At 48.0% G+C, this 24,491-nt stretch overlaps 2 protein-coding genes across 26 annotated transcripts; one reads left to right on the top strand and one right to left on the bottom strand.

Annotated features, from left to right (window-relative positions):
* Positions 1 to 258: 258 nt before the first annotated feature.
* ETV7 (ETS variant 7) lies at positions 259 to 4,989 on the bottom strand. 10 transcript variants are annotated; one of them, XM_040652925.2, is made up of 8 exons: positions 4,557 to 4,989; positions 2,932 to 3,043; positions 2,541 to 2,705; positions 2,234 to 2,341; positions 1,844 to 2,035; positions 1,393 to 1,535; positions 1,186 to 1,286; positions 259 to 802 (listed from the first exon to the last, which is right to left on the bottom strand). In XM_040652925.2, exons 1-8 carry the CDS (start codon positions 4,560 to 4,562, stop codon positions 550 to 552), a joined length of 1,080 nt encoding a protein of 359 aa, XP_040508859.1. In that variant the 5' UTR covers positions 4,563 to 4,989; the 3' UTR covers positions 259 to 549. The 10 variants fall into 10 exon arrangements, with proteins under 10 accessions (XP_040508859.1, XP_004934941.2, XP_024999570.2 ...); XM_004934884.5 differs by having other exon boundaries at positions 1,844 to 2,092; positions 4,557 to 4,780; XM_025143802.3 differs by lacking the exon at positions 2,932 to 3,043 and having other exon boundaries at positions 1,844 to 2,092.
* A 142-nt stretch (positions 4,990 to 5,131) lies between these two features.
* Positions 5,132 to 24,319, top strand: KCTD20 (potassium channel tetramerization domain containing 20). Of its 16 annotated transcripts, none has more exons than XM_046904222.1 (9): positions 5,132 to 5,276; positions 7,346 to 7,418; positions 17,009 to 17,199; positions 17,537 to 17,807; positions 18,696 to 18,798; positions 19,301 to 19,421; positions 19,882 to 20,079; positions 20,567 to 20,677; positions 21,245 to 24,319. In XM_046904222.1, the coding sequence occupies exons 3-9, from the start codon at positions 17,058 to 17,060 to the stop codon at positions 21,535 to 21,537; spliced, it is 1,239 nt and encodes a 412-aa protein (XP_046760178.1). In that variant the 5' UTR covers positions 5,132 to 5,276; positions 7,346 to 7,418; positions 17,009 to 17,057; the 3' UTR covers positions 21,538 to 24,319. The 16 variants fall into 16 exon arrangements, with proteins under 16 accessions (XP_046760178.1, XP_046760179.1, XP_004934946.1 ...); XM_046904223.1 differs by having other exon boundaries at positions 7,360 to 7,418; XM_004934889.5 differs by having other exon boundaries at positions 5,132 to 5,165.
* Positions 24,320 to 24,491: the final 172 nt, after the last annotated feature.

Here is a 24,491-nt window from a genome sequence, read left to right on the forward strand (position 1 = left end):
CTCAGGAGTCCCCAGGGCTGCTTCCATGGCAAGAAAGTGGATGGGATGTCACGTTAGGAGAGCAAGGAGGAAAAAGGCACTCATGAGTGTGTATCTGCCCCAGGAGTGGCACACAGGCAGGATGGGAGCATCCCTGAGCAGCCTGGCTGGTGCTGGGTGGGCTCCAGCTTTTGCTCCTAGCAGAAATGGTGGCATTCCTCCCTGCCAGCACCTCACCAACACTCCTTTACCCCAGCAGAGATCACATTCACTACTGGCCTGTTTCGTGTCACATCATTGAGCCATCTGGTTACACAAAGTGTGATTGAAAGGGGTTAAAACAAGACCCAGTGGGACAAAAGCCTGAAGCTCCAGCTGGGATTCAGACCCATCCCTCAGCACATTCCCACCCTGAATCACAGCTCCACAGGAGACAGAGCACAGCGCACAGCACATCTGCAGGGTGATTCCCATCTCAGGTCAGGGCAACATCAGTGGACTCATAGCCCCGTGTGTGTGTGCTCATCTCGTTGTAACAACCAAGCAGCCTTCACCAGCAACTTTGAGGCATCACAGCTTTAGTTCAAGGCAACTTTCGGAATCCAGGACCCCTTCTGCTGCCTTCTGTGCAGACAGCAGGAGGTGCTGGCACTTCCCAGCAGAGCACAAGTCCCCCTGCACAGCACTGCACTCGCAGCCTTCCGTGGTGTCCTGCACTGAAACCTCCAGCAGCTTCTCCCTGAGCTCCTCGTGCTCCTCGTTCTCCAGCTGCTCCAGCCTGCTGGATTTCTCCTGGATGATCTCCCCGGGAGTCTTCAGAAACCTGCAAGGTGTTTGTAGTCGTTCTAAGCACCAGGCTGTGAATGCTGGAGCCCCTGCCCTGGGCTGAGCTCTGGAGCTCTTGCTTTGCCCTCAGGATGCACAGAGTCCTCAGTGTCAAAGCATGGCACACATCAGCCCAGTGCTGGTATTTTAAGCCCAGGGTAGTCCCAGGGAAGCAGCCAGCACTGGAAACAGTGGGCTCACAAATTATTTCCATCTGTTCTGTCCATAGCTGGGCTTCAGATCCACATTCCCATGCATTACCCCGAAACCACAGCCAAAATGCTGCAACTTCAGCTCAGTTCTGCCCCATCGGAGATCCAGATGCCAACACCTGCAGCCCAGCACCTTCCCATGCCCCATCCACACTGATCTTCAGCTCACCTGAACAGCAGCTTCTGCCCCGGCTCCCTTTTGATGATGTTAAGCTTGTAGTAATGTCTGAGCGCTCGGGACATCTTCTCATACGTCATGTTCATCCGGTTCTGGAAGGAGAAATGAATTCAGGGTGCTGAGCCAAAGCAAGCGCCCATCCCTGGCGTGGATCTGCAGCAGGAGCATCAGGGTGGCTGCCCACACCTCCCTCTTTACCTTGTGGTTCCCCCAGAGATGGGCGAGTCCATGGGGGTTAACGATGCGGAAGAGCTTGGCCTCCTTGTCCTCCCACTTGATGTAGGGCTCGTAGCGGCCGTCGGACAGGAGCTGGTAGATGTAATCCCACAGCAGCCTGCAGTCTGAGCACACAGGAAACATCACAGAGCTCCCACTACGGCTCCAGTGAAGGTCGGTGAGTGTCGGGGCGTTAGCAGTTATTACGTATACGTTAAACACGTTACGAGAAGCGTAAATGCAAGAAGAGCCCAAAGCTCACATGCAGCAGATTTATTTCTACACCTCCAAGTGTCAGTATGAACTGCACTTCTTCAGGGGGGGAAACTGAGGCAGAGAAGCACACACTGATGGGATAAATAGAAGGGGGTGGGCGGGCAGATGGGATGAAGCAGAATCTCATTTCCCCAAGGATGAAAAAAGTAATATTCACCTGCGATTTTCCCATCCACTGGTGCCAATGGGGCTGTAGGAAAAGAGCTGATGGATTCTGCCCCGCAGCCGCCCTCAGTGCTGGGATGGGAGAGGTTCAAGGGCTCACGGAGGCTGTGGGATGGGGACAGCTCAGTGTGCTCCAGGCAGGGTGAGGGAGCATCCGGGGCAGCCTCTGCACCACCGTCCATCCCTGAAAGGGAAAACCTCGTGCTGCACCGAGGTGGGTCCCAGGACATCTTCCAGAGCCCTGAAATAAGCTTTGCCTAGGGACTGTGGGATGGGTTCAGCTGAGTGCTGCAGCCAAGGGGTGGCACTATGCTATGTGGACAGGCACCATGCCCACCATACAGACACCATGCCCACCATGTAGGCACCATGCCCACCATACCTTCCCCTGTGCCCTTGGCCTCTCGGAAGGGTGAATTCAGCAAAGGGCTGTACATCAGAGCTCTTCTCTGAGTCTTGATGTACTGGAGTAATTCATACAACACATCGCCTGCAGGGAAGGAAAGTGAGCTCAGGTGGTTTTGTTGCTTGTATTGCTGCAGTGCTCACAGAGACCTTACTCCCCATCCCTGAGAATGTGGGGTCTGTAAGAGGGTTTTCCTGGTCCCCAGCACCCACCCATCCCTCCCACAGCAGACCACAGCCTGGGACAGAGCCGGTCCTTGTAACGCCCTTCTGCCTCACCAAACCTGAGCCAGGAGCGCGGAACCTGAAGTCGTCCTTGGTGAGGATGCACAGGGCTTTGCCATTCATTTCAAACTTGCTTTCATCCGTTTGCTGAAGGGAATATTCTCTCTCTGCCCACCTGAGCCAGTGGATGACATCGTCCTTACTCCACAACGAGGGCTGGATTCCTGAAAGTGGTGGCAGCCCCTGAAACAGCTCGGTCTGCACCCCCAAACCCAATGTAGAGAGACAGTGGTCTCCATCACCACCCTTCCCCTCTATAGGGACCAAAACACTGCAAAGAATACAAGCCACGGCGACCAGCCCACCTTACACCCTCATGCACGAATGGTTCCCTGCAGCCACCCCACCCCAGCTGCAGGAGCCCCACTGAGCAGCGCCCACCCCACTCACTCAGCCTGCCAGGCAGTGCCAAGCTGTGCCCCTCATCGGCGGGTGTGTGTCTGCCCCGGGGTGGGAGCAAAGCTGCAGCCACTGGGCTGGAAGAGCCGAGCGTCACTTCGCCCTGGGGAAAAGAGATTAAATGCATCATGGATGGAAATTCCGGGCTGCCCTGCCCTTGCATTGGAGACACATGCACCAGGGTGAGCTGACATCCCTGTGCTGTGATGCACTGTCTGCACTCTTGCTTTAGATCCTCACCAGCCCCAGCTTGCCCCAGACAGGAGCCAGAGACCCCCATTCTCTCTCTCCCCTTTTCTTCCTGCCCCCATCAGCAGGAGCTGCCCCCTGACATCGCCCCTGGGCATGAGCCGGTGTGGAGCTCAGGTCCTGCTTGCAGCATCACCCACATCCTGGAATACTACAGCAGACAAGTGGATAATGGTTCCTCTTAAAAATCTGTTAGCATGAACCCTGACGATTGCTTGGCTTCATTCTCTGGAAAATTAAGAGTTTTGCCTGCAAGTGGTGTTTTCTGAAGCAGTTGACTGCAAGCACTTCCATAAACCCTTGGGATGATTTCTGAGAAGGGTAACACAGCCCCCTTCACGGGCTGTGGGGGAGCTGAGCCCTAAAGAGAAGCAGGAGTGGAGAAAACCACCACATGCACTGAGAGCAGACAGCAGAGCCTGGCTATGGCCTCAGTGCAAAGGTGGTGGCACTGAAGGTGGTGACCTTAAAGCTGCTGATCCTAAAGATGGAGCATGGGGGACATAAGCCGAGCCCCAGGGCAGGGGGAGCTGCAGCAGGCAGCATTCAGCCAAAGCGTGGGAAGGCTGAAGGTCACCACAGTTGGTGACGTGCTTCATATTCCAACGTTGTTGACGGATGACAATGAGGAACTGCTGTTACTGCTCGGTCACTTGATGAGAGAGATCAGAAGGAGCTGAATCACTCTCAAACTTATCATCTTAAAGTGTTTTCCTCACCCGAAGGACAAATGTTAGCAAGTTTTCTGCTGGCAGAGATCTCGTGGCTTAGCTGTTGTGTCCAGGCTTTGGTCTTAGCAAAGCAAGCAGCTGCATGGGATCGTGGGAGGAAACCAGAGCAAATCCAGCAGGACAAACCCTTTATAGAGGCTTTGCAGCAATGCAAATCGTGTTTTGGATTCATTCTATGCAGTAAGCTACGGGAATATAAGAGCAAAGGGAATTAGCCGTGCATTTTGCTTAGAACTCCCCGAATGAAGGATGTGTTGTTTTCTCCTCTGGTGTGGCTAATTACAGGAGAATTCGTGCACCAATTTCGAATGCTTAATTCTCCTCTCACTCCTAAAGGTTTCCAGGGCACAACGACGCACTCTTAACTTCAGTAACTTCGGAAACGTTACCCCTATTTTATCAGAGTCGATTTGGCGGTGTTTTGTTTCCTCCTTCGCTATTTTCGGGCGTGTTTCTGAGATGGCATTTGCTCGGTTCGCCTCGGAGGCTCCGGAACCGCAACCCGGGAGGAGGGCGACCAAAAGGGGCAGCGCGGAGCCCGGTGCTGAGCACGACCGACCCCGCCGCTCCGCTCCGAGAGGGGTCCGCTGGGAAAGGGCTCCCCGGGTGCCCCAGCCGGGGGTGGGCGGCTCTTACCTGCATCCCTGCCGCCCCCCGCCGCTCTGCGCTGCCCCACTGCGGCTCCGGCGCGATCCTTCCGGGAAACGAAATCGAAACGATCGGAGAGCCGGGAGGGACGGGGGGAGTGCCCAGGGCCGTGTACCCCCCCCCAAACACACACACACATAGCGGGCCGTGTCCCCGCTGCCCCTGGGGATTCCCGTTTACTTTTCTGACCCCGCCCGCTGCCAGCACCAAAGTCCTCCCCCGGAACACGGCTACCGGCTTACAGCCCCAGTGGTTGGTTTTAACTTTTTCTGCCCTCCTGGACCGGGTTCGGTCTCCACCGGGCACAGCCGCGATGGGGCAGCGCTGCGGGAACCGGGGGGCAAAGTGGGCGCGCGCCGAGCCACGTGCAGCGCCGCACAACACCAACGCGCGCCAACGCCGAAGCCCCGCCCCTTCCGTTAGGCCACGCCCCTCCACTTAGGCCACGCCGCCGTCCTCTCAATTTGCCCCTTTCTTCCCATTGGCCCGCCGCCTCCACGTTCGGGACCAATCAGAGAGCGGCGGAGGCGGGGCGCGGCCTCATTTCCAAGTCCCGCCTTCTTGGCGCCTGAAGGAGCGGCCTCGGTGGGGATGGCGGTGAGTGCGGCCCGTGGCGGGCGCGGTCCTTCCTATTCTCTGCGGGCTCTCCTGACCCCCCCGTCGGCTTGGGGAGGGGGTCGGAGGGGTCCTTCCCGGCTTTCCGCGAAGGTTGGGGCTGTTGAGGGGCCTTCCCGGCCTTCTGTGGGCCCGTGGGGCCCGTCCTGCTCTGTTCTGGGCCGTGGGGGCCGCCGCGCTCTGTGGGGTCGGGGGGGGCCTCGTCTGTTCCCCGGGGACGCTGAGGGCGGTTTGCGGTCAGGCGGGCCGCGGTGTTCTCTGGGAGCCCTGAGGAGGCCCGTGGGGCTGTGAGGGCCTCACCAGGGCCTCCCCGCGGGATCTCAGTGTGCGCCGTGGGGCTGAGAGTGCCCACTTCGGTGCCTGTGGGGCTTCATCAGCACAGGGCCGGGCAGGCAGGGCTCTTCTCGAGCCGTGCATCTCCAGTGCATCCTCCGTTCCTCTGTTGCTCAGCAGGAGGCCTCGGTGCCCTTGGGTGAGGGTTCTGCTGTGCTCCATGGCTGCTTGCTCACAGTGCCATGCTGTGCACATCCCAGCTTGTCCCCAAGTGTGTCTTTAGGGTTATGTCTGCCATCCCTTTCCTCCCTCCTTTCTGGCCCTGCAGTGCTTTGAAAGAGAGCTGGAGAGTGTATGGCATTTTCCTCTGAAGAGGAGCACTGGCTGAGAGCTCACCTTGTCGTTGGTGTGATTTCCCCCTGTCCTTAATCCTGCTTGCTCTGTGCTGCCTTCTTGGTGACCTTAAGCTGTTCGAGAAGGGGGTAATAATTCTGAGCATCTGCCTGGGAGGCTGAGAACGCACATCTGTAGGATGAACATTACAAATTACTTTGCCTTACACCTACTTTTGCTACAAACTCGGGTCCTGTCGTAGCAGTAGGTTATACCCCTAAAGAAGAAAGTTCACCTGTGCACTCCGTCCTCAACACAGAGTCACAGTCCTTCCTGCTGGCATTCCCAGCAGTCACACATCAGTTACAGGAAGGGCAGCTAACGGAAAAACACAGTTGTCCCTTTTGAGGTGTGTCATTATTTACCCCATGCCCTCACTGAGCGTCACTTACACTTATGGGTTGTAAATACTTACACCCTTGGTTTGTGGAGGTGTTTTCAGTCACATGGGCAACCTAATAGTGAGTTATGAGGCTCAAAAACTGCAGGTCAATGTGTAAGCGAAGGTTCTTGCAGTTGTTAGAAGTTATTCTGGGTTTATGTATATCTTTATTACGGCAGAAGCAACGTCAGTTCAGTAAAATAAATGGGCTGATGGTGATTAGAATTTGTAGGTATTTAAATCACCAAAGAATTCTCTTTTTCAGGCTATGGAGCAGTTGCTTGCAGTGGTGCCGTTGCCTTTATTTTCTGTAGTAATGGCCACATTAAAGGGTCTTCAATGATCTGATCCTGTGGCTGAAATGGAGCAATGTCTGTAGACTCATAAGCGAAGCCTGTGCACAAGGCTATGTCAGACTTATCTGACATTATCTCAAAGTAATTAAGAGCAGGATGAAGTAAGCTGTGCTTTGATGGAAATAGATGTGCACCAAGTTAGCTAAATTGGTGTTTATTTCAAGCCAGACTTATCTTATTTGCTGCCCATGGATTGTTCTGTTGTGCTGTTGTTTTGGGTTGTGTTGTTTCAGAGGGGATGAGTCCTGTGTTTGATTGGGGCTTAAGAGTCCTCTTTCTGCTGGGAGTTCCTCACACAGTTCTGTGTCAGTTCTTTGAGTGCAATGCAAGGAGGGGAAGCCATTATTGGCTTTAATTGCACTGTCATCTAAGAATCTGAGGTGGTGTGAATGTGACAGGTTTGTTGGATACCCTGAATACGAAGTGACCCTCAGGATTGAGAAACCTCCTTATTTCAGCTGATCTGATCACAAATCCCAGCTCACCTCGGTCTTTTTTGCTGTGCCTTCGCATCCTGGCGTGTTCAGTCCTGCCTCCTCAGGCCCCGAGGTTTTGTCATCGCCTGCTTTGAGCTTTCTGTTAGGGACGTTGTGATGGTTTTAGGCTGGGAAGGATCAGCAATGCCTGGCTTTATTAACAGATACAACCTCTGTAGGGAATTATTATGAGTTCAGAAACTCTGCAGAAGCAACGTGGTTGTAGTATCTGTTTTGGGGGGGACTTGGCTGCACTACTGATGAAAGCCCCATTGATTTCAGGTTTCTGATTCCAGCATCCTCTCTGATTGCTCCATGACAATTGGATAGAGTCTGTGGGCCACCTTTCACCAAGGTCAGTACAATTTTACACCTTCTGGACTGTCTTGCTGTACAGATTATTGATTCCCAGGCAGCAGTCTCCTAGTTTGGAAACACTCCTGAATTTCTGGCCTCTGTCCCGTGGCCTGGTTTGATCCTATCTGTGTTCTGACAAGCTGAATTGCTTTGCAGGGCTTCTGTCTTAGCAGTGCCTGTTTAGAGAAGGTGGGACTTGTAGGGAAAGAGTGGTGGTGAGGGAAATCAAATAACGATGCAAAGAAGCGTGCAGTTGTGTCAGTTCTGCATTTGCAGCCTGTGGGCAAATAATACGGGTTAAAATTCAGGAATCATAGTTCCAGTGACAAAAACATGTATTACAAGAAATGAATGCAGTTACCAGCAGGCGCTCATAAGGCAGTGCTGTGACTCTGAGCTGGGTGTTTGGGTGCAGTAATGTGGTCTATTGGAGCAGAGCGTTTCAGGAAGGAAGTACAGCGTGGCAGCCATAAGAGTAACAGAAGTGAACCTTGTGCCTAATGCTGTGCTGTGTGCTGCAGCAGTGTGCAAGCCCAGTGTCAGCCCGCTCCCATCACTAACACTGTCCTGACGGTCTGTTGGCTCTGTGGGATTCCACCCCCTGACTCAGCCTGCTGGGACAGCAGATGATTGTGTTTCCTGACATAAAGCACAGTGCGGATACGCAGATTTAGGGTGTCCTATCAGCTGTCCTGATTGAGCACATACACCAACTTCAGCAGTTGTATCAGTTCAATAACTGCTGGCATTCATGTTTTGTTAGTTGTCTGTTTTGCCACTTGAATGACTGCAGTTCTCACTCAGTGTGTTGTGAAAACTGAAGTGAAGGATCCACAAAGGAGGGGAGCAGGGAAGAGGCAGGAGAAAAACCCTTTGCATTTGCTCTGTTGCCACAGCTGCAGTATTTTTGAAGGCATTCTGTGGAGGACTGGGATTCAGCTTAGCTGGGTGAGTTTCACAAGTCTCTCCAAGTTTGCTTATAGTGGATGTCATCCACTAGATCGACGTAACTAGAACAAATGAAGGAGGAAAACTGAATAAGGATGGTTTAGCCTTTGTGTAAGCTGGCTAATTTCTTCTCCCTCTGGATGAGAGGATTAAAAATCATGGCCTTGCATAATCACTGGCTTTGGAAAAGGTTACATCTGCCTGGAACGTTATCTGCTGCAGCAGTTGGTCGTTATGAATGAGTTCCCCAATCCATTGACATAAATGTTCTGGCAGGCACTTACAAACCTCCTTACAGTCAAATGCTTTGGGATAAGACTGGGTGATAGTGACTGGTACAGGCTCAGCAGGTGGAACTTCACAATGGCACAAACCTTCCATGCCAATATGGAATAACAGAACATAGCATTTGTCAAGGAGGAACCTTTGGGAGGTTCTGAAAACCTCACCTTACTCACTGTGACTTTGTTCACCAGATCAACTGAGGAATAGAAGTGTCCAGATTACTGAGATTTCAGTAGGCACCAATTTCCTCTCGCAGTTCTATTTACTACATCTGTAGAGATTCTGTAACATGTATGGGCACAGTGGTTTTTTCTTCCATGGGCTGTTTTCTGCAGCATCCATCTTCTTTCAGAGAAGCCAATTTTATGTGAAAAAAGGGGTTATTCAGTGACCTTCAGATGAGGTCATGCTGGCTTCATGTTAAAATAAAGCACCACAGAAGTTCAATTTTTTGCTAGTCTCCACAGTTTCAATGAGACCTGTTCTTGCAGTGTGCTAATTAGGTACTATCTGAGTAATTTTGGACTAGACGGGTTTTATCTCTTGCCCTTAATGCTGCTTATCTCTGGTTTAAGCTGTACAGCACAGCAGTTTAAACCTACTTTTGGGATATGACTGAAAGCCATTGATTTGATTGCTTCACTAATGGAGGGAGAATATTGATCATGCAAACTCCTTGGGTGTGTGAGCAGCAGGTGGGATAGGAGCTTTTGCAGCATCCCTTCCCAGAACAGTCCTTGTTTCAGATCCCATGGAGGGCACTTAGCATGCACCTACCCCTGTCTCTGCAGCAGCCTGTCCATTTCCAAATGTCAGCACGAGTCAGATGTGCTGCTATGGCTGCTGCAGAGCAAGAAGGTTGCTGTGACTCAGCTCTGTGTCACAGCTCCCAGCCTGCTGCTCATGGTATAGAATTATAGAATGGCTTAGGCTGAAAGGAACCGTAAAGATGCCCAGCACTCCCCTTGCTGTGGGCTGGGTGCACACCAGCTCAGGCTTCCCAGGGCCCCATCCATGGCCTCAGGTACCTCCAGGGATGGGCACCACAGCTCTGGGCAGCAGAACTGGGGTCTCACTGCCCTCTGAGTAAAGGATTTCCTCCTAACATTGAACCAAAATCCCCCCCTCTTTTAGTTTAAAGCCTTTCCTGCTTGTCCTATGGCTATCAGACCATGTGAAAAGTCGAACTCCTTCCTGTTCATAAGTTCCCCTCAAGTCTTGAACAAAGCCCAAATGAATGTATTTGGCAGCAAGATGTGTTTACGTGTAGGTTTGCTGTCAGACTCGGAGCAGCAATAAACAGCTGGGTTGGAGATGTTTCCCTTTGGATGTACTGTGCAATGTAGTGCAGTGACAGCAGGCTAATGACTCCTTTTACCTAGTATTGGGTGAGCGAGGGGGAAACTGGATTTCTGTTTACTGTTAATTATAAAGCTGCAGAGAGCTTAGTGCATTAGGGCTGTGCTATATTTAAACGGTCCCCCATCTGTCTGTCTGTCCCTATTACAAAATGTTCTTTGATAAGATCACGGGGTGAGCTTCTCTCTCCTCTTAAAAGCTGTTTTTGAAGCTCTCAGTTGCCTTCAGAGAGCCGTCTGACATGCCATGGCATCTGTGTCTGTCTTTGCTTTGTGCTGTTAAGTCACTGCAGTGCTGTTTTGAAGGCATTGCAGACAACTGTAGGAAATGGCATTTCTCCACTTGTAGAGTGAAATTGTTGCATTTCTGAGAGATGAGGCTCTTATCCATGCAGAAAATAGAATCTTTGGTCATTCACCATGTGTGTTGCAGACTGTTATCCTCAGTGAGGAGACTGTTACAACAGAAATAAGAATAACAGTTCCAAACAAAACCTCTTGTGAACTCAGGGCAGCTGGATTGACAGCCCTGAGGCTTACAGGCTTTGCTTATCCCCAGAGCAGTGATGGGCATGGCAGCACCTCACGCTGCCCCAGCTGCATCCCATGGGGTCGTGCTGTGTGTGCTGGGACTTCTGCCCATCACTTCTGAGCTGGGCTCTGCTTTTACCACCCAAGGGGCCACGTGGTGGTGGTGGTGGTTTCTAGAAAGCTGACAGCCAGATTGGAAACAGCAAGCTCATTTCACACCGTCTGCATTATGAGCTCTGAAGTCTGAAGGTTTTGGTCACTTCTGGGCTGAGATGAAATCCTTGGGTTGTACGTTAATAGGCCCTTTAATTAGCAGGCTCTGCACTAAGACGTGTTCAAGGCTTATTAAAATCATTCTACTGAAATAGGGGAATTGATTTGTGAATCTTGTGGATTATTCAGCGGAAGAGTAGAATATCCCCGCCAGGGACAGACTTGGAAGGATTTCCTTAAAATAAATGACAATAAAAAAAAAATCAGAGCATTTGTTTTCCTTGTTGTCTCTGAGATTAGCGCTCTGGAAGCCAGCTGTCGCTTCGGTTGCATGCTTGTCAAATGAAAAATGGGCTGCAGTGGACTGTTGTGGCACAGACTGCCATTTTGGAACTTTCCACTTTCAAGAGCAGCCTCACTCAGTGCCCAAATGGGTACCTTTCCTCTGCGCCAACACCTCATTATGTGTGTTGAAATAGGCATCGTCTCTGCTTATTCCATTTTATTTTTGTGTGTGTGCGTGTGGTTGTTTTCCTTATTAAACCCACAAAGTACAGCTCCAGTTCCTGGCTAGTTCTGCTGAAACACAACACTAGCCAAATATTTTTGTGAGAGCCTTATTAGTCACATAAGAAAGAATGCAAGGGAGTATTCTTAGAAAGTGTTATAACTATGCTTGACGTGTAAAATATTTACCCAGACATGTAAACACAGCAAGGAATGCCATCCAGTGTACCATCACACACTGAGCAAGATGTTTTCCAGCTCTTGGAAGTAAGGTATCGTGTCCTCTGCTGACATGAATTGACCGTGCTGATGATTGGCTTTACCCAGCAGAACTCTTAGCCCTCCCCTCCTCCCCCCACCCCTTGCATCCCAAAAATAAATCAGGATGAGCTTTCTCGAAGAGCTGCAATTGTGCTAAATAAATCTCTTCTGTTTGTTTGGCTGTAGGGTTGCTTTAGCATTACTAACGTGACCGCAGTCTGAAAGGTTTGTTTTGCTTTCTGTTGTCTGTATCTTAATGCGTACTAAAGAACTTTCTTGTTCCCACAGAGCACACTGCCCTGGTGCCCCCATGGCTCTGTGGTGCAGCTGTAGCTGCTATGGACACATCTGAGCTACTTCCAGCTGCTCGCTGCCACGGTGAGATAGGCAGTGCTGCTGGGGCTGCCAGATAACTGCCCTGACTGAGGTCCTGCATTCTGCCCAGCTTTGGTACAAAACAACTCCTGTGCTGGGCTCTGACGTGAGCTCTGCCACGTCCTCAGTGCTGCCCTCATGCTCTGTTGGCTGCAGCTCTTCTGGATGCAATGCCACTGTCCCTCCAGTCACTGACAGTGCCTGTGCTGGAGGTGCTGGGCTGTGAGTTATCCCAGCCCCTCTGTACCAGCAGGGCTGTGTAGGCAGATCAGAGCTCATCCAGGCACATCAGTAACCCCTGAGATCCTCCACACTTCACTACAGATTAACCACTTTCTCAGGGTGGGACACTTTGATATTTAATTGCATTTCATTAAATAGTTTTCCTGTTGTGGGTCTGGATTGGCTTTGGTTGGTCTGTTTTTTTTAATGCAGTATGCTCTGTTCTTCTGAACTCTCATTGGTTAACAGTTACTGTAACTGCTTTCAAAACTCTTCCCTCTGTTATTAGTTGGCTCAAGCTGCTGCCATGCAATTGGTTAAAAATGAATGGCAGTTGGAGTTGTAGCAGATGAGCTGGGGATGAGTTAGCAGTGGCTTGCTGGGATCCCTTCCAGAGGAGGAAGGTGGAGTTCTGAGCTGCTCACAGCATTTCCAAAATAAGAGTCGTGGCAAACTGGGGCTGTGTGAAATGTGAAGCAACTGCAGCAAACTACCAGCCAGGAGTTTGAATGCTGATTATTCTCTCTAGCAAAGAAACGATCCGCTTGTGTTAGAACTGTTGCCTATGTCAAATCTAAGGAGGCTGAGCCAGGAGCCTGGAGGGAGAAACTCAGGATGGTGAGGTTTGTTGGTTGGTTTTTTCCCCTGAAAATAGGAGGCTTAGAAAAAAAAAAACCAAACTGTTTGTTGCCATGTGGGTTTTGTATTGAGCCTTTCATGAATCAGCTTGGGGGGGGAGGTTGGGGACTTTTAGCCTGAAATATTTACATGAATCAGACAGCTGGGCTTTGGGGGAGTGACCAGTGAGGTACAAACTGTTTAAACTCTGGAGCTCTGCTGTGCCTTGGGTGCTTCCCTCTGTTAAAGAAGGATTTGGGGGACTGGAGCTGGTAGCACTGAGAACATATGAGCCGCCAGTGAGTAAGCTGTGTTGTGTGGGTGTTGGTGGAGGGTTTGCTGGGGGTTACAGCAGGAAAGGAAGTGATTTCTGTTCAGTTCTGGTTGCTGCAGCTGTGTCAGGATTCTCACAAGCAGTTGTCTTTATGCTTTAGAGGACAGCTTATAATGAGAAGCTTTGGTTCTGTAGTGTAAATGTAGGCACTTGTGTGAATGTGAAACAAAGATTTAGCTGCCTAGGAAGAAACGATGCTTGAAAACCTAAAGGGATAAGGAAAACCTTGCTTTTCTTTTTGTTTAAACTTCTGGGTTTTTTTTTTTGAAGCCTTTCTAAGTACCTCTGCTGAGAATGGTGGAGCTGGATACAAGTCAGAGCTCTGCTGCTGCTGTTCATGTTGAAGATTTTTGCCTTGTGCTTTGTAGCTTTATCCAATGCAGCTGAAGACAGATTTAACTTGCAGGTGTCATTTGGCTTAAAACTTCAGCTGCCTTGATCTTTTGTGTGGAAAAAGGGACCCTTGGTTTGTCCTGACTCTCCTGGCACTGGAGATCCTGCTGATGTTTGCAGTGGACCATCTTTCACCAGGTTTTGACTGAAGGTAGTTGAGCAGCACCAGCGAAGCTGCTGTGACTGCAGTGATGAGATGTTCTTCACGAGGATCAGCTGTAAGAGCTTTTTCAGATAACTGCATTTAACCCAGGAGTGTGGATAGCAGCAGTGGTTCCTAAAGGCCACCTGGCTGTGCTCGTTGAGCCTCTTGGGTAGGGAAGGAGCTCCAGCAAACACAAACCTGTTGCCTTATTCAGAAAGTGCTGTTTCCTTCTGAGACACCGAGCAGCAGGGCTGCATTGGGTGCTCCTCATCCCTCCCTGCTGAGTGTGCTTTGGTGTAACTTTCCTATTTTGGGAAAAGCCATCATATGTTACTGCAAGTTAATAAATCTCAGCAAGTTTTCCTATGTGTGTTAGTCCTGCTGCTGATGGTGTCAGCGTGGAGTGCTGCAGTGACTCAGTGCCATCCATGGTGACGGAGCTCTCAGTGTGTGAACCAGTCCATGTCAGTTATGGAAGAACCTGGCCGACCACGAGGCTTACATCCAGGAGTAGATCTTCAGTGTAAAGCTATTAAAGCCATGCTGCAGGCTGTAGCTCTGAATTGCACTTGTAGAAACAGTAGATTGTTGTTGAGACTGAAGTAAGCGAGTAGGTCTGTAAACTTTGCTAACAGTGAAGCACTATGCATAGAATAGGAGAAAACAATTGAGCATTTCATCAGCCTTCTTGCTGTCTCTGGCCAGAATTTGCAGGCTGCTCTGCGTTGCATCAGTCCTGCTGGATGTTATTTTCCATCTATAATTTGAAACCAGATGGAAAATGAATGCACTGTATATTGATAGAGCTATTTCATAACAAGAGAAAAGCCTTTGCAATGTGTCTGTATGAGCTGAGCCTATAGAGCACTCTTGGGTTACATTTGTAATGTAATGCCTGGTTACATCTGTGTCTATAACAGAAAATGAGGCGAGGATTATTAGTAGGTATGAGATGAGCATGTTAAAGGCTCCAGGTTGATTTTTCTCTCTGATGCAATGTGGATGAATGCACTTCTATGTCGTTCTTCTATGGTGCAGGCCTATCTATAGGTGGGCAGCACCAGACCTGCCAAGTTTCACTTGGCCTTGAGCATCCTTTGTATGATTCAGCCCCGCAGGGCAGTAGCTGGGGCTCAGCACTTGCCTCTCCTGCTCTGTAAGTGAACCCTGCGTGCCAGAGGTGATGTGAGGCCACAGTGCTCTGTGCCCAGGGCAGCCCTGTGGCCCTGGCTTCCTCCCTTGCTATGTGACATTTCACATGTGGCACTTCACCTTCTGAAAGAGCAGAACTGAGCTCATAAATAAGTCCTGCGCTTCAGAGCGAGGTAACAAGTAAGGGACCTGATTTGTATGTGACAGTTTAAACTCCAGATGAGTGTCAGACACACGTCATGGTTCTGCACGAAGGGTGCTTTAATAGGGAGTTTTTAGTTACAGTTTGTTGATGATGCTGGAATTGTCTCTTGCTGGGCATGCAGAAGGGAACAAAGCAGAGCAGAAGGGAAGCTTGGTCAAGGCTACAGCGGGCAAGCAGGTTTGGTGGTTTTTTTTTCCTATGCCCTTCTGTACTATTTCCTTTTTATACTTTACTTTTTAAATCTGGAGAGATCCCCAGGTTAAGGGTGTGGGAATGGACAGAAGCTGGGGCCAACGCTCGTACAGTTTGATTCCGACCTCATTCATGTCAATTCAGCACTGCTGTTTTCAGTGAGCCGCTCACAGTCAGGGCAGAAACTACAAATATGTCCTTCCTGAGCAGCTGGCTTGTGCTCTGCACGGCCCTGTAGAGTGCTTCAGCAGCACAGGGAATGGGGGCCAGCAGGCGTGGGGTCTCAGTGCCATAGCTGCCTCCTTCAGCCATCCTTACGCACAGGAAACGCTTCTCATCATTTATCTTAATGAAGTGAGATTTCCCTTTTGTTCTCCCGAGGAGGAGTCAGTCATCACTAACGTGTTATTCTGCTTTTGTTTGAGGGAACTCTGGACGTGCTCCAAGGATGTGCTTTCAGAAATTAAAGCGAAGCTAAACTTTTCTGAAAGGCGTGCAATTATATTACAAATACGTCTTGTTCTAAACTGGTAGACTGCAGAATTAGGTCAGGCACACCCTGAATTTGCACATTTCCTGCTTGCTCATGTTTCTGAGAATTGTACGTGGGAATGTTTTTGGGGATTTAAAGGAGCGTCGTCACCTAAAAATGGGTTGTTGGGAGCTGTATTGAAGTCATGGTGACGCTGTGATGTAGGAAGAGCAGGAGATTGCCAGCTGCCCCATGCAGTTGTTCAGTCTGGTTGTGTCTCTGCCATTTTTTAAACCATGGGATGAATTAAGATCCTTCTCTTTCACTATTTCTGCTGCTTCCCGAGCTGCTGCTTGTTGTGCTGGGTGACAGCGAAGCAGTGCTGAGGCTGTTGGATGTTATAGGGAAGGGCTCTGCTCTTCAACCATCTGACAGCACTGCTTTTTCTTTGGCATTTCTATGGAGTTCTGCAAAGCTGAGCTCCTCAGCTGTTTTACAATGGCTTTTAAAAATAAATGTTAAGAAAAAACAAAGCACAAGGGTGATTATAAGGAACAACTAATGCTAGACGTTAGAAACCAGCACGTCTGCACTGCTAATTTTATTACCTTTTGCTTGATGAAATGTTTTGCATCTGTACTGGATGTCCTTTGCTGGTTATACTATTTGCATTCCTTCCTTCCACACCACCTCCATACTCTGTGTTGTTATGAGCGAGTTGGGCCATTTAGAATGAAACATTTCAGTCCTGAGAGCTGTATATGTTGGAGAGTGGGTTTGGATGAGAGTTCAGTCTCCAATTAGAAATGGTCCCGGCCCTTTTTTGTTACAGCTCTCTTCTTTCATTTTAAGAATGAAGAATTCTCAGCATGGGCCTGTTCTTGAGATAGCTGCCTGTGTGCATCCAGAGAGCTGGAGGGGTGGACGTGTTGGTCAGCGCTGGGGCTGCAGTTGTTCCCAAAATTATCTCCTTTTTTGTCCCTGTTTTCTCTAATAAGGCTGCCCTGCAGTGTTTCCCAGGGCTGTCAGGAGGAATGAGCTGTTAATACATGTAAAAAGCTTTGAAGGTGAACAGTGCTAATTATTATTTATAGGTATTCAGTCTCACTCCAGATGGTTCACCTTGATCATAGGCATGAAAGGAAAGCAGGACTTTTGTCAGCTGGTCAGCCTCAAGTGTGGCCTTATGAAGTCTTCATGCACTGGTTTCCCTCCTGGGCTGTGTGCATGACTGCAGTATATTGGTCATGCTGAACAGTTGGGCTATTTGTTGTACAAGCCAGATCCAGGTGTTAAGGTGTCCTTCTTTGTTTGCCTTAATTCCTCCTTGCTTGAGAGCTTCTTCTAAAACTAACAACCTGTTGTTTTCTCTCCTAGCTCTTCTCTTAGGAAACGCAACCAACACCTTGCATCACGGAGGCCCAGCATGAATGTTAACTGTGCTGGTGGGAGGAGAAATCTGGAGTCCACTTGCTCTGTAGAAAATGGAACTGTAGCTGTCCGTGAGACAGAAGAAGGTAATGTGGTGCTCGGAGGTCACAGCCCCTCCGCCGGCCTCAGGAATGAGGGTGAGGATAATGTCTTTACCTTGCACTGATCTTTAAGGGAGATTTTAGGGGGTGGTGGTGCAGGAAGTGTTCAATTTCTGGGCTCCTGCTCTTTAACCATGGAATCTGTCTGGCTTTAACAAGCAGTGTTAAGCATGGGGGGAAACTTTCTCTGAAAGCCAAATTCTGTCTAAATTTGAAAATGCAGACTGGGCTCAGGTCAGATGCATTATTCTGACAGTGATGTATACAGACATCCTTTGTTATTGCCTGACTCGTTTTTCTCATTGCAGTAAGAAGTATTTCTGCTGAATGATGTTTCTCAGTAAGCTGCATCTTCCCTTTGTGTGTGTCTCAGGTTTAGATTCTGACTACAGACACACTGCTTGCCCAGCCAGCCCCCAGTTCAGCAGCATGTTGTCTGCTTCTGAAGACACGCACAGTTGTCATTTCCAAGATGGAAATAAAAGACAGACAGAATATTTTAACACCCAGGATCGCCATGCTGTGTCTTCAAGCATCAATTCACAGACAGTGGCTCCTGAGAAAGTGACACTTGTGGTAGATGGCACTCGATTTGCTGTGAATCCACAGATTTTCACTGCTCACCCTGATACTATGCTGGGAAGGTGAGTGATTCCCCCATTTTCAACATACCTGAAGAGTAAGATGTTTATTCCATTTCAGAAAACATGTAATGTTTGTGTTGTGATCTCATCTGTGTACACATGCAGAGCAATGTTGACCTCATTCAGATCTGCGCTGTTTGTAAGGCCTTGAAGACATGACTAGATGTAGAGAGACTTAGTAATTCAATAGATAACGTTCTCTCTATGGTCTGCTTTCTTCAAACAGTGTACACTTGTAGCTAGACGTAGTTTGCTTTTGTGTTCTCTCAGAATGTTTGCCTTGTTTGTGACTGCTGCGTCTGTTGGCAGCTGATAACTTCATCCCTTACAAAATGGGAAAAAATGATAATGCTTCCTCCCTGCCCTGCTGTTATCTTTTGATACTCTCCCAAGAGAGATGTCACTCAGCTCCCTGTAACATGGATTAGAGGTCAGTCTCTGATGCCACAAGAAACGTTCATTTTCTGTATTGCCAGCACCTACACGCCTGTGTGTGACCAAGGAGAGCCTGCTTCTGTTGGGCTGCTGACACTGCACAGGTTGTTGTGTAAAGCAAGTGATCTCAAAGCATGTGATCCTCACCTTGCACAACTTCAGTGAAAGGGCTTTGTCGACTGGGAGTTTTGACTCAGGCCTGACTGGTCTGTTTCTTTCAGCTGGGACTTGTTCCACATAATATGGTAGCTATAGCAATGTAATCCAGCTCTAGCAGGACTTAGCTGAGACAGCTCTTGTGCTTATTTACTGTGGGGGAGATGTGAGGATTGGTTTCAGGTTTCTGTGTACAGGTGTCACTGCTGGTTTTCTGTAACCTCAATGTCCCTATTGCTCTCTAGAAATAATGAATTTAAATATACTTGGACACTTACGTACTTTTTCTCTGTTCAGAATGTTTGGACCAGGAAGAGAATATAATTTCACCAGGCCAAATGAAAAGGGAGAATATGAAATTGCAGAAGGAATTAGCTCAGCTGTGTTCCGGACTGTGCTGGTAAGATGTTTGCATACTTGAGGGGGAAGCAGTTGTTTTGTCACATGTGCAAAACTGAGTCATCTCCAGGCAGCTCTGTGCCCCTGGGACATGTTGTTTTATTACTGTTTTGCATTGTGATTTTATATAAAAATAAATATATATATATGTGTATATTTGATTTTGATGTGAGCCATTATTTCAGATATTTGCTCTTGTTGCCTTTTACCTTTCCTGTGAGCTTTGTTCTGACTTTGTGGCTGCACATAAATGACTATTGCATGTGTTAGGAAACCCCAGTGCCATGGGAGAGGTTTGACTGGGGTTCACAGTTTATCAGACCTAAGGGGGTACGCAAAGAACTGTAGATTCTCAGACAGGTGGGTGTTTCTGCTATTCACAGACCTATTTATAGTTCCTGAAACTCAAGTGCTTGTCAACAAAACAAAAAACTAAATAGAAAAACGATCGGTATCCAAACAGTTCTTTATTTCCCCTCCCAAATTTTTCTTTTTGTTTGCAGGATTATTACAAGACTGGAATAATAAACTGTCCTGATGGAATTTCCATCCCAGACCTTCGAGACACCTGTGATTACCTCTGCATAAACTTTGACTTCAACACAATCAAATGTCAAGATTTAAGTAAGTGTGAAGATAAATCAGCTCTTAGGACAATCATGCCTGGGGTGCTGAGCATTCTCATCCTGACTTGGTGCAGTTCTTATGTGCTTTAGTTTAAGTGTGAGGGTATGGACTCCACTAGGAATTACGGGTTTGTTGCATTTAGGCAGCTTCCTTTTTTTTGCTGCTTCAGCTGAAAGTGCAGTGGTTGAATCCTGCAGAAGAAAGACATCTTGCTCAGAAAAGCTAAGTGAAATTGTAAAAATTCTCAGCCTCTGTTTTGAGAGGGAACTGGAAGAGCTTACTGCTACAGCCAGACATAATGGTGCAACTGAACATATGTTGAGGGGTTTGTGTAAAGATGAATGAATTTCTTGAATATCTTAAAAGTGTAGAGCTGGAATGTATTTTCATATGGTATCTTAATATATTTATACATGTATTTTCATGCTTAAAAAGAGCTCATGTTGTGTCTCTGTAGGTGCTCTTTTACATGAGCTCTCCAATGATGGTGCTCACAAGCAGTTTGACAGCTACCTGGAGGAGCTGATTCTGCCTATAATGGTGGATAGTGCCCGGAAAGGGGAGCGTGAATGCCATATTGTCGTGCTGACAGATGAGGACACCGTGGACTGGGATGAAGATCACCCTCCTCCAATGGGCGAGGAGTACTCTCAAAGTAAGGGAACCCCTGGCTCCAGGTTCTGAACACTCCCAAGCATCTGGCTGCTAGGAGAGGACCCATTGTCCAAACAGCAGCCTTCCTCCAGGAAGGGAGGCTGGCACATGGTGTTCTGTTTTGTACATTCCTTCTGAATTGGCTGCTGCTAGAAGCAGGATACTTGTCTTGTTACAGCTTTGTTTTGACTTCCTGCAGTGGTAATGGAGAGCATTCACTGCATCTTTTCTATATGTTTACTGCCTCAGCCTTTTTCTGGTGTCTAAATACTTTTTGCTTTACACACCCATTGCTACTCTTCTGTCCGTACTATTAGGTGTGTGGCTACACTGCCACCAAGGAACCACAGCTAATCCTACTTGTGAGAACAAATATGTGAGTGGTTCCTGGAAACCAAACCTGCTTTTTTTGGCAGTGCCACAGCTGAGTATGTCAAAAAGAGGGAGAAGGTCTCTCCTTGTGGATTCTCATCACGGTTTTTCTCCAGTCCTTTACAGTTCCAAGCTGTACAGATTCTTCAAGTACATTGAGAACCGTGATGTTGCAAAAGCTGTGTTAAAGGAGCGGGGCCTGAAGAATATTCGCATTGGCATTGAAGGTAAAATTATTTCCTCAACAAGGAAAATGCTAAAACAAGTGACTCCATAGCGTGTAAAGCCTGTTTTCTACTGGATTTGCATCAGAGGAGGGCTTACATTGGCTATCTCAATGTGCTGTTATGCTTTCCTGCCTCACCACATCGAGGCACCCTGACACCTGGGCTCTGATAATGGTAATGGGTTAATTACCCTGTCCCTACGGGGTGTCTCCACATCCTGGCACCAGGAAGGGAAAAGAGAGGAGGTGATAACTTTTAAGTACTCATTTATGGATGTTTACCGTACCATTGATTATGCTAAGCTTATTATCAGGGTTTGGAAGCAGGGAATACCAGTCACGTGTGCCTGCAACATGGTTAATGCTGTGCAGCCATGATGGTATGGCTACACATAGAGCTGCATCCTCTTTTCAAGGTAAAAGAAAGCAGCTGTGAAAACCAATGATGGTAAATGTGGGAAGTGAGCACTTGACTATAGGGGCACAGAGGACTGAGTAGACACTCCTCTGTCATTTAGGATCCTGTTGAAGGTGTGTGGTGCAGCTGACTGTCTGTCTGTGTTTTCAGGATATCCCACCTGTAAAGAGAAAGTGAAGAGGAGGCCGGGTGGTCGCTCAGAAGTGATCTACAACTACGTTCAGCGGCCGTTCATCCAGATGTCCTGGGAAAAGGAGGAGGGGAAAAGCCGTCACGTTGACTTCCAGTGTGTCCGGAGCAAATCTCTAACAAACCTGGTCACTGTGGGTGATGACGTTTCAGAGGACCATGAGGTTATAATGCATCACCCCCCACAGGTAGATGAACTGGATAGGCTAAATGCACCATTCTCCCAGATGGCCGTTAATGATCTACCTGATTAGTCATGGCTCCAGCTTGATGTGGGAACATCTCGGCATAGTTTCATCCTAGTAATGGAACACAGACTCCTTGCAAGGTGCTTTATCCTCATTCATCCTCTTACTATGTTGTCATATTTCAAGCATGTTAATAAAGAGCCACACTCCTTAGCCTAATTGTGCAATCAAAAGCAACATCTCAAACAAAAAGAAAGTGTCGCTTGTTTCCACTACAAAGGCTTCCAGACTGATGGGTGCTGAATATTTTACATAAACTTCTGAAGGAAGAGCAGAAGTATTTAGAAATGACATGAGAGAGGAAATTGTGGGCCTGTCAAGACAAAGCTTCTATTTACCATTAGACACTTAGGTTTGCTTTTGTGATAATCTGCACCAGACATCAAAGCAAGAAAGGTGATGCTCTTTCATCAGCCAGCAGAAATGTAGCACGGTTGTGGCAGCGGAATACTGAGAGTGGGGAAATGACAGCAGGATGCTGCATGAGGGAATCTGTTTACACTGCTACCTGGCTTTGCATCCAGTGTGTACAACTGTTCTAGGGAGCACCTTCCAGAGGTGTTCAAGGCCAGGTTGCATGGGGCAGCCTGATGTGGGCTGGAACTGGATGGGCTGTAAGGTCTTTTCCAAGGCAAGCCCTTCTGTGATAATAGGAATTACGAGACTCTTCACAGGAGCTCCCTGTGTATACTTCTGCATAAGATGAAATGACTGTTTAGAGATATTGTCTGTGAAGTTCATTAAAATAAGCAGATTGTGCTGGAGGAAAAAGCCAAAAAGAAGACTAGTTGATTTTTAGCAACGAAGTCAGTCTGTTTAGTAGCGTAGAAGACATCAGAAGCTTTCTAAAGGTGGCTGTGCATGTTAAAGAATTTTTCTCCTCATCCTTTCTATGAAAAAATAATAATGCTGGAGCTGAGCAAAATCACAGTTTGCATCAACCTTCATCAGTGAAGAAAGATTTCCATAGACTGTCCAAGGAGCACTCCACTCACAGGACTCGTTTCAGCTTCTGAAGGCCAGTTACTTCCCTCCCAGCTTGGAACTGACTGGACTCTGTCACAGTCAGGTACATAAGAGACATCAATAGTAAATGAAACTTCAGCAGGAAAAAAAAATGCACATACCTGGGAACAATTGCCCTCTGCTGCTCTAAGTACAGTATTCTGTATTAAGGTTCTATTTGTTTTGGATTCAGGGCCAACGAAGCTGTCACTGTAGGTATAAACACGCTCTGGGCTGCTTAACTCACTTGTGTTGGAGCGTAGCTGTCCCATTCCTGCTGTATGCAGTTTCCTGCAGGCTGCTTAACCCACTGATGAGCGTGCAGTGCATTCAGTACAGCCAGAGCCAAGCAGGCAGGTGAGCAAGCACAGACCTGCCTTACACAGCCAGCATTTCTGAGAGCCACAGAGAGACCATTTGGACCCATAGCAACGCTGTAACTAACTTTGACATTGTGCTGGTACCAAGAAAAGCTGAAACATACTCAAAAAGCGTGAGAGGAAAACAGCTCCTGTAAGTTCAGGTCAGTTCTGCTCTTGTAATTGACTGGTGTTGGAACTTGTGCTGCTTGGTGTGTAAGTTACTTGGCCATTCTTAAAGTAGAGGTAGGTGTTAGTCTGCCCCTAGAAGCTTTAATCCTTTTGTCGTCAGGGTTGCATCAAGCAAATTCTCATTGCTTTCTATCTATCTGCAAACTGTAAGGTAGGCTTGGTACTGAAGTTTGCTGTTACTGTTTTGCTGCTATGGATGTATTGTTCTTATTTCCTGTGTAAGGAACAAGAATGCCTTTCTGGTTAAGAGTAACAATGCCATCTCTGCTAATGCTGTTTGTGCTGATGCATTTCATTCCCATTTGTATGGATACGGGTTCTGTTATCAGCAGTGTTTCTTTTTCCTAAGTGCAGCAAATATATTTCTTCTTTTATAAGTGCCTATGGGAAGATTTCCAGAAGTGCTTCAGGCCCTCCTGAGAGTCTTAGGGGTTGAGGTCCGTCCACCTGACTTCTGAAAAGTCCTTTCTGTGTGTTAATGGATCAGCATAGAGAAGTGTCCTTCAGTGTCTGCACAGAGGCAGTGTAAGTCGTGTGCAATCACCTTCCATTATTATTCTAGATGAATTTCTATTCTTGTATTAGAGAACAAACGCTATGGCACATTGAGCTTCCAGCAGGGAGCCAGGCCAAGCCCATTACCTGCCTAAGGACTGAGCAGCTCCCAGAGTCAAGCATAGGCAATGGTGAGGCTGTCCCCTGGCAATGATGGAGCCTGGCTCCAGGCCCTATGGACTTTTGGTGTTTGTTTATTTTTACAGCAGTGGAAGTCTGAAGCAAATGTGTGCTGGTGCTGAGTTGGGATTGGGGTTTATACATTCCCCAGGCATGTGGGTCAAACAAGCCCTCGCTTGAGGGCTCAGAATGTCACTGCCTTGTTAACTTTCTGGTGCTGTGTAACCAATGGGACCTTCAGCACAGGATGGGGGGCCTGGCTTCCATGCTGTACCTGCACTGTTTTGCAGACACTGAAATGACACTCAACGTTATTGGCTTTCCCAAGCAGCTAGAGATGTATTTGGGATTTAGTTTTAGTAGAGTGAGTTCTGTTGGAACACTACATCAAGTTGAAGAAGTATGCATTTATTTTCTCCTTTTCTCATAGTTGCCCACCATTCAGGTAGAAGTGTTTGGACTTATTCTTGATATACTGAAGTGTTAACTGTGGTGTCCATGAACTCCTACAGCTGTATGGTTTCTTTTATGTATTAAAGCATAAATTATATGTGGCTGTTTGGGCTCCTTTAAAAAAGTTCTCCTAAATGTGGAATAGAATAGGTAGGGGGATACAGTGCTACAAAGGATGCTCCCCACTTCTACCTGGAAGAGCATTGAAGTCCCTTCCCCTCTAACCCATACTATGAATAAGATGGTAAACAGCCCAGGTAGCATTTAATGGATAGA

This window comes from Gallus gallus, chromosome 26 (genome assembly GCF_016699485.2).
Source record: "Gallus gallus isolate bGalGal1 chromosome 26, bGalGal1.mat.broiler.GRCg7b, whole genome shotgun sequence".
NCBI classification, from domain to species: domain Eukaryota; kingdom Metazoa; phylum Chordata; class Aves; order Galliformes; family Phasianidae; genus Gallus; species Gallus gallus.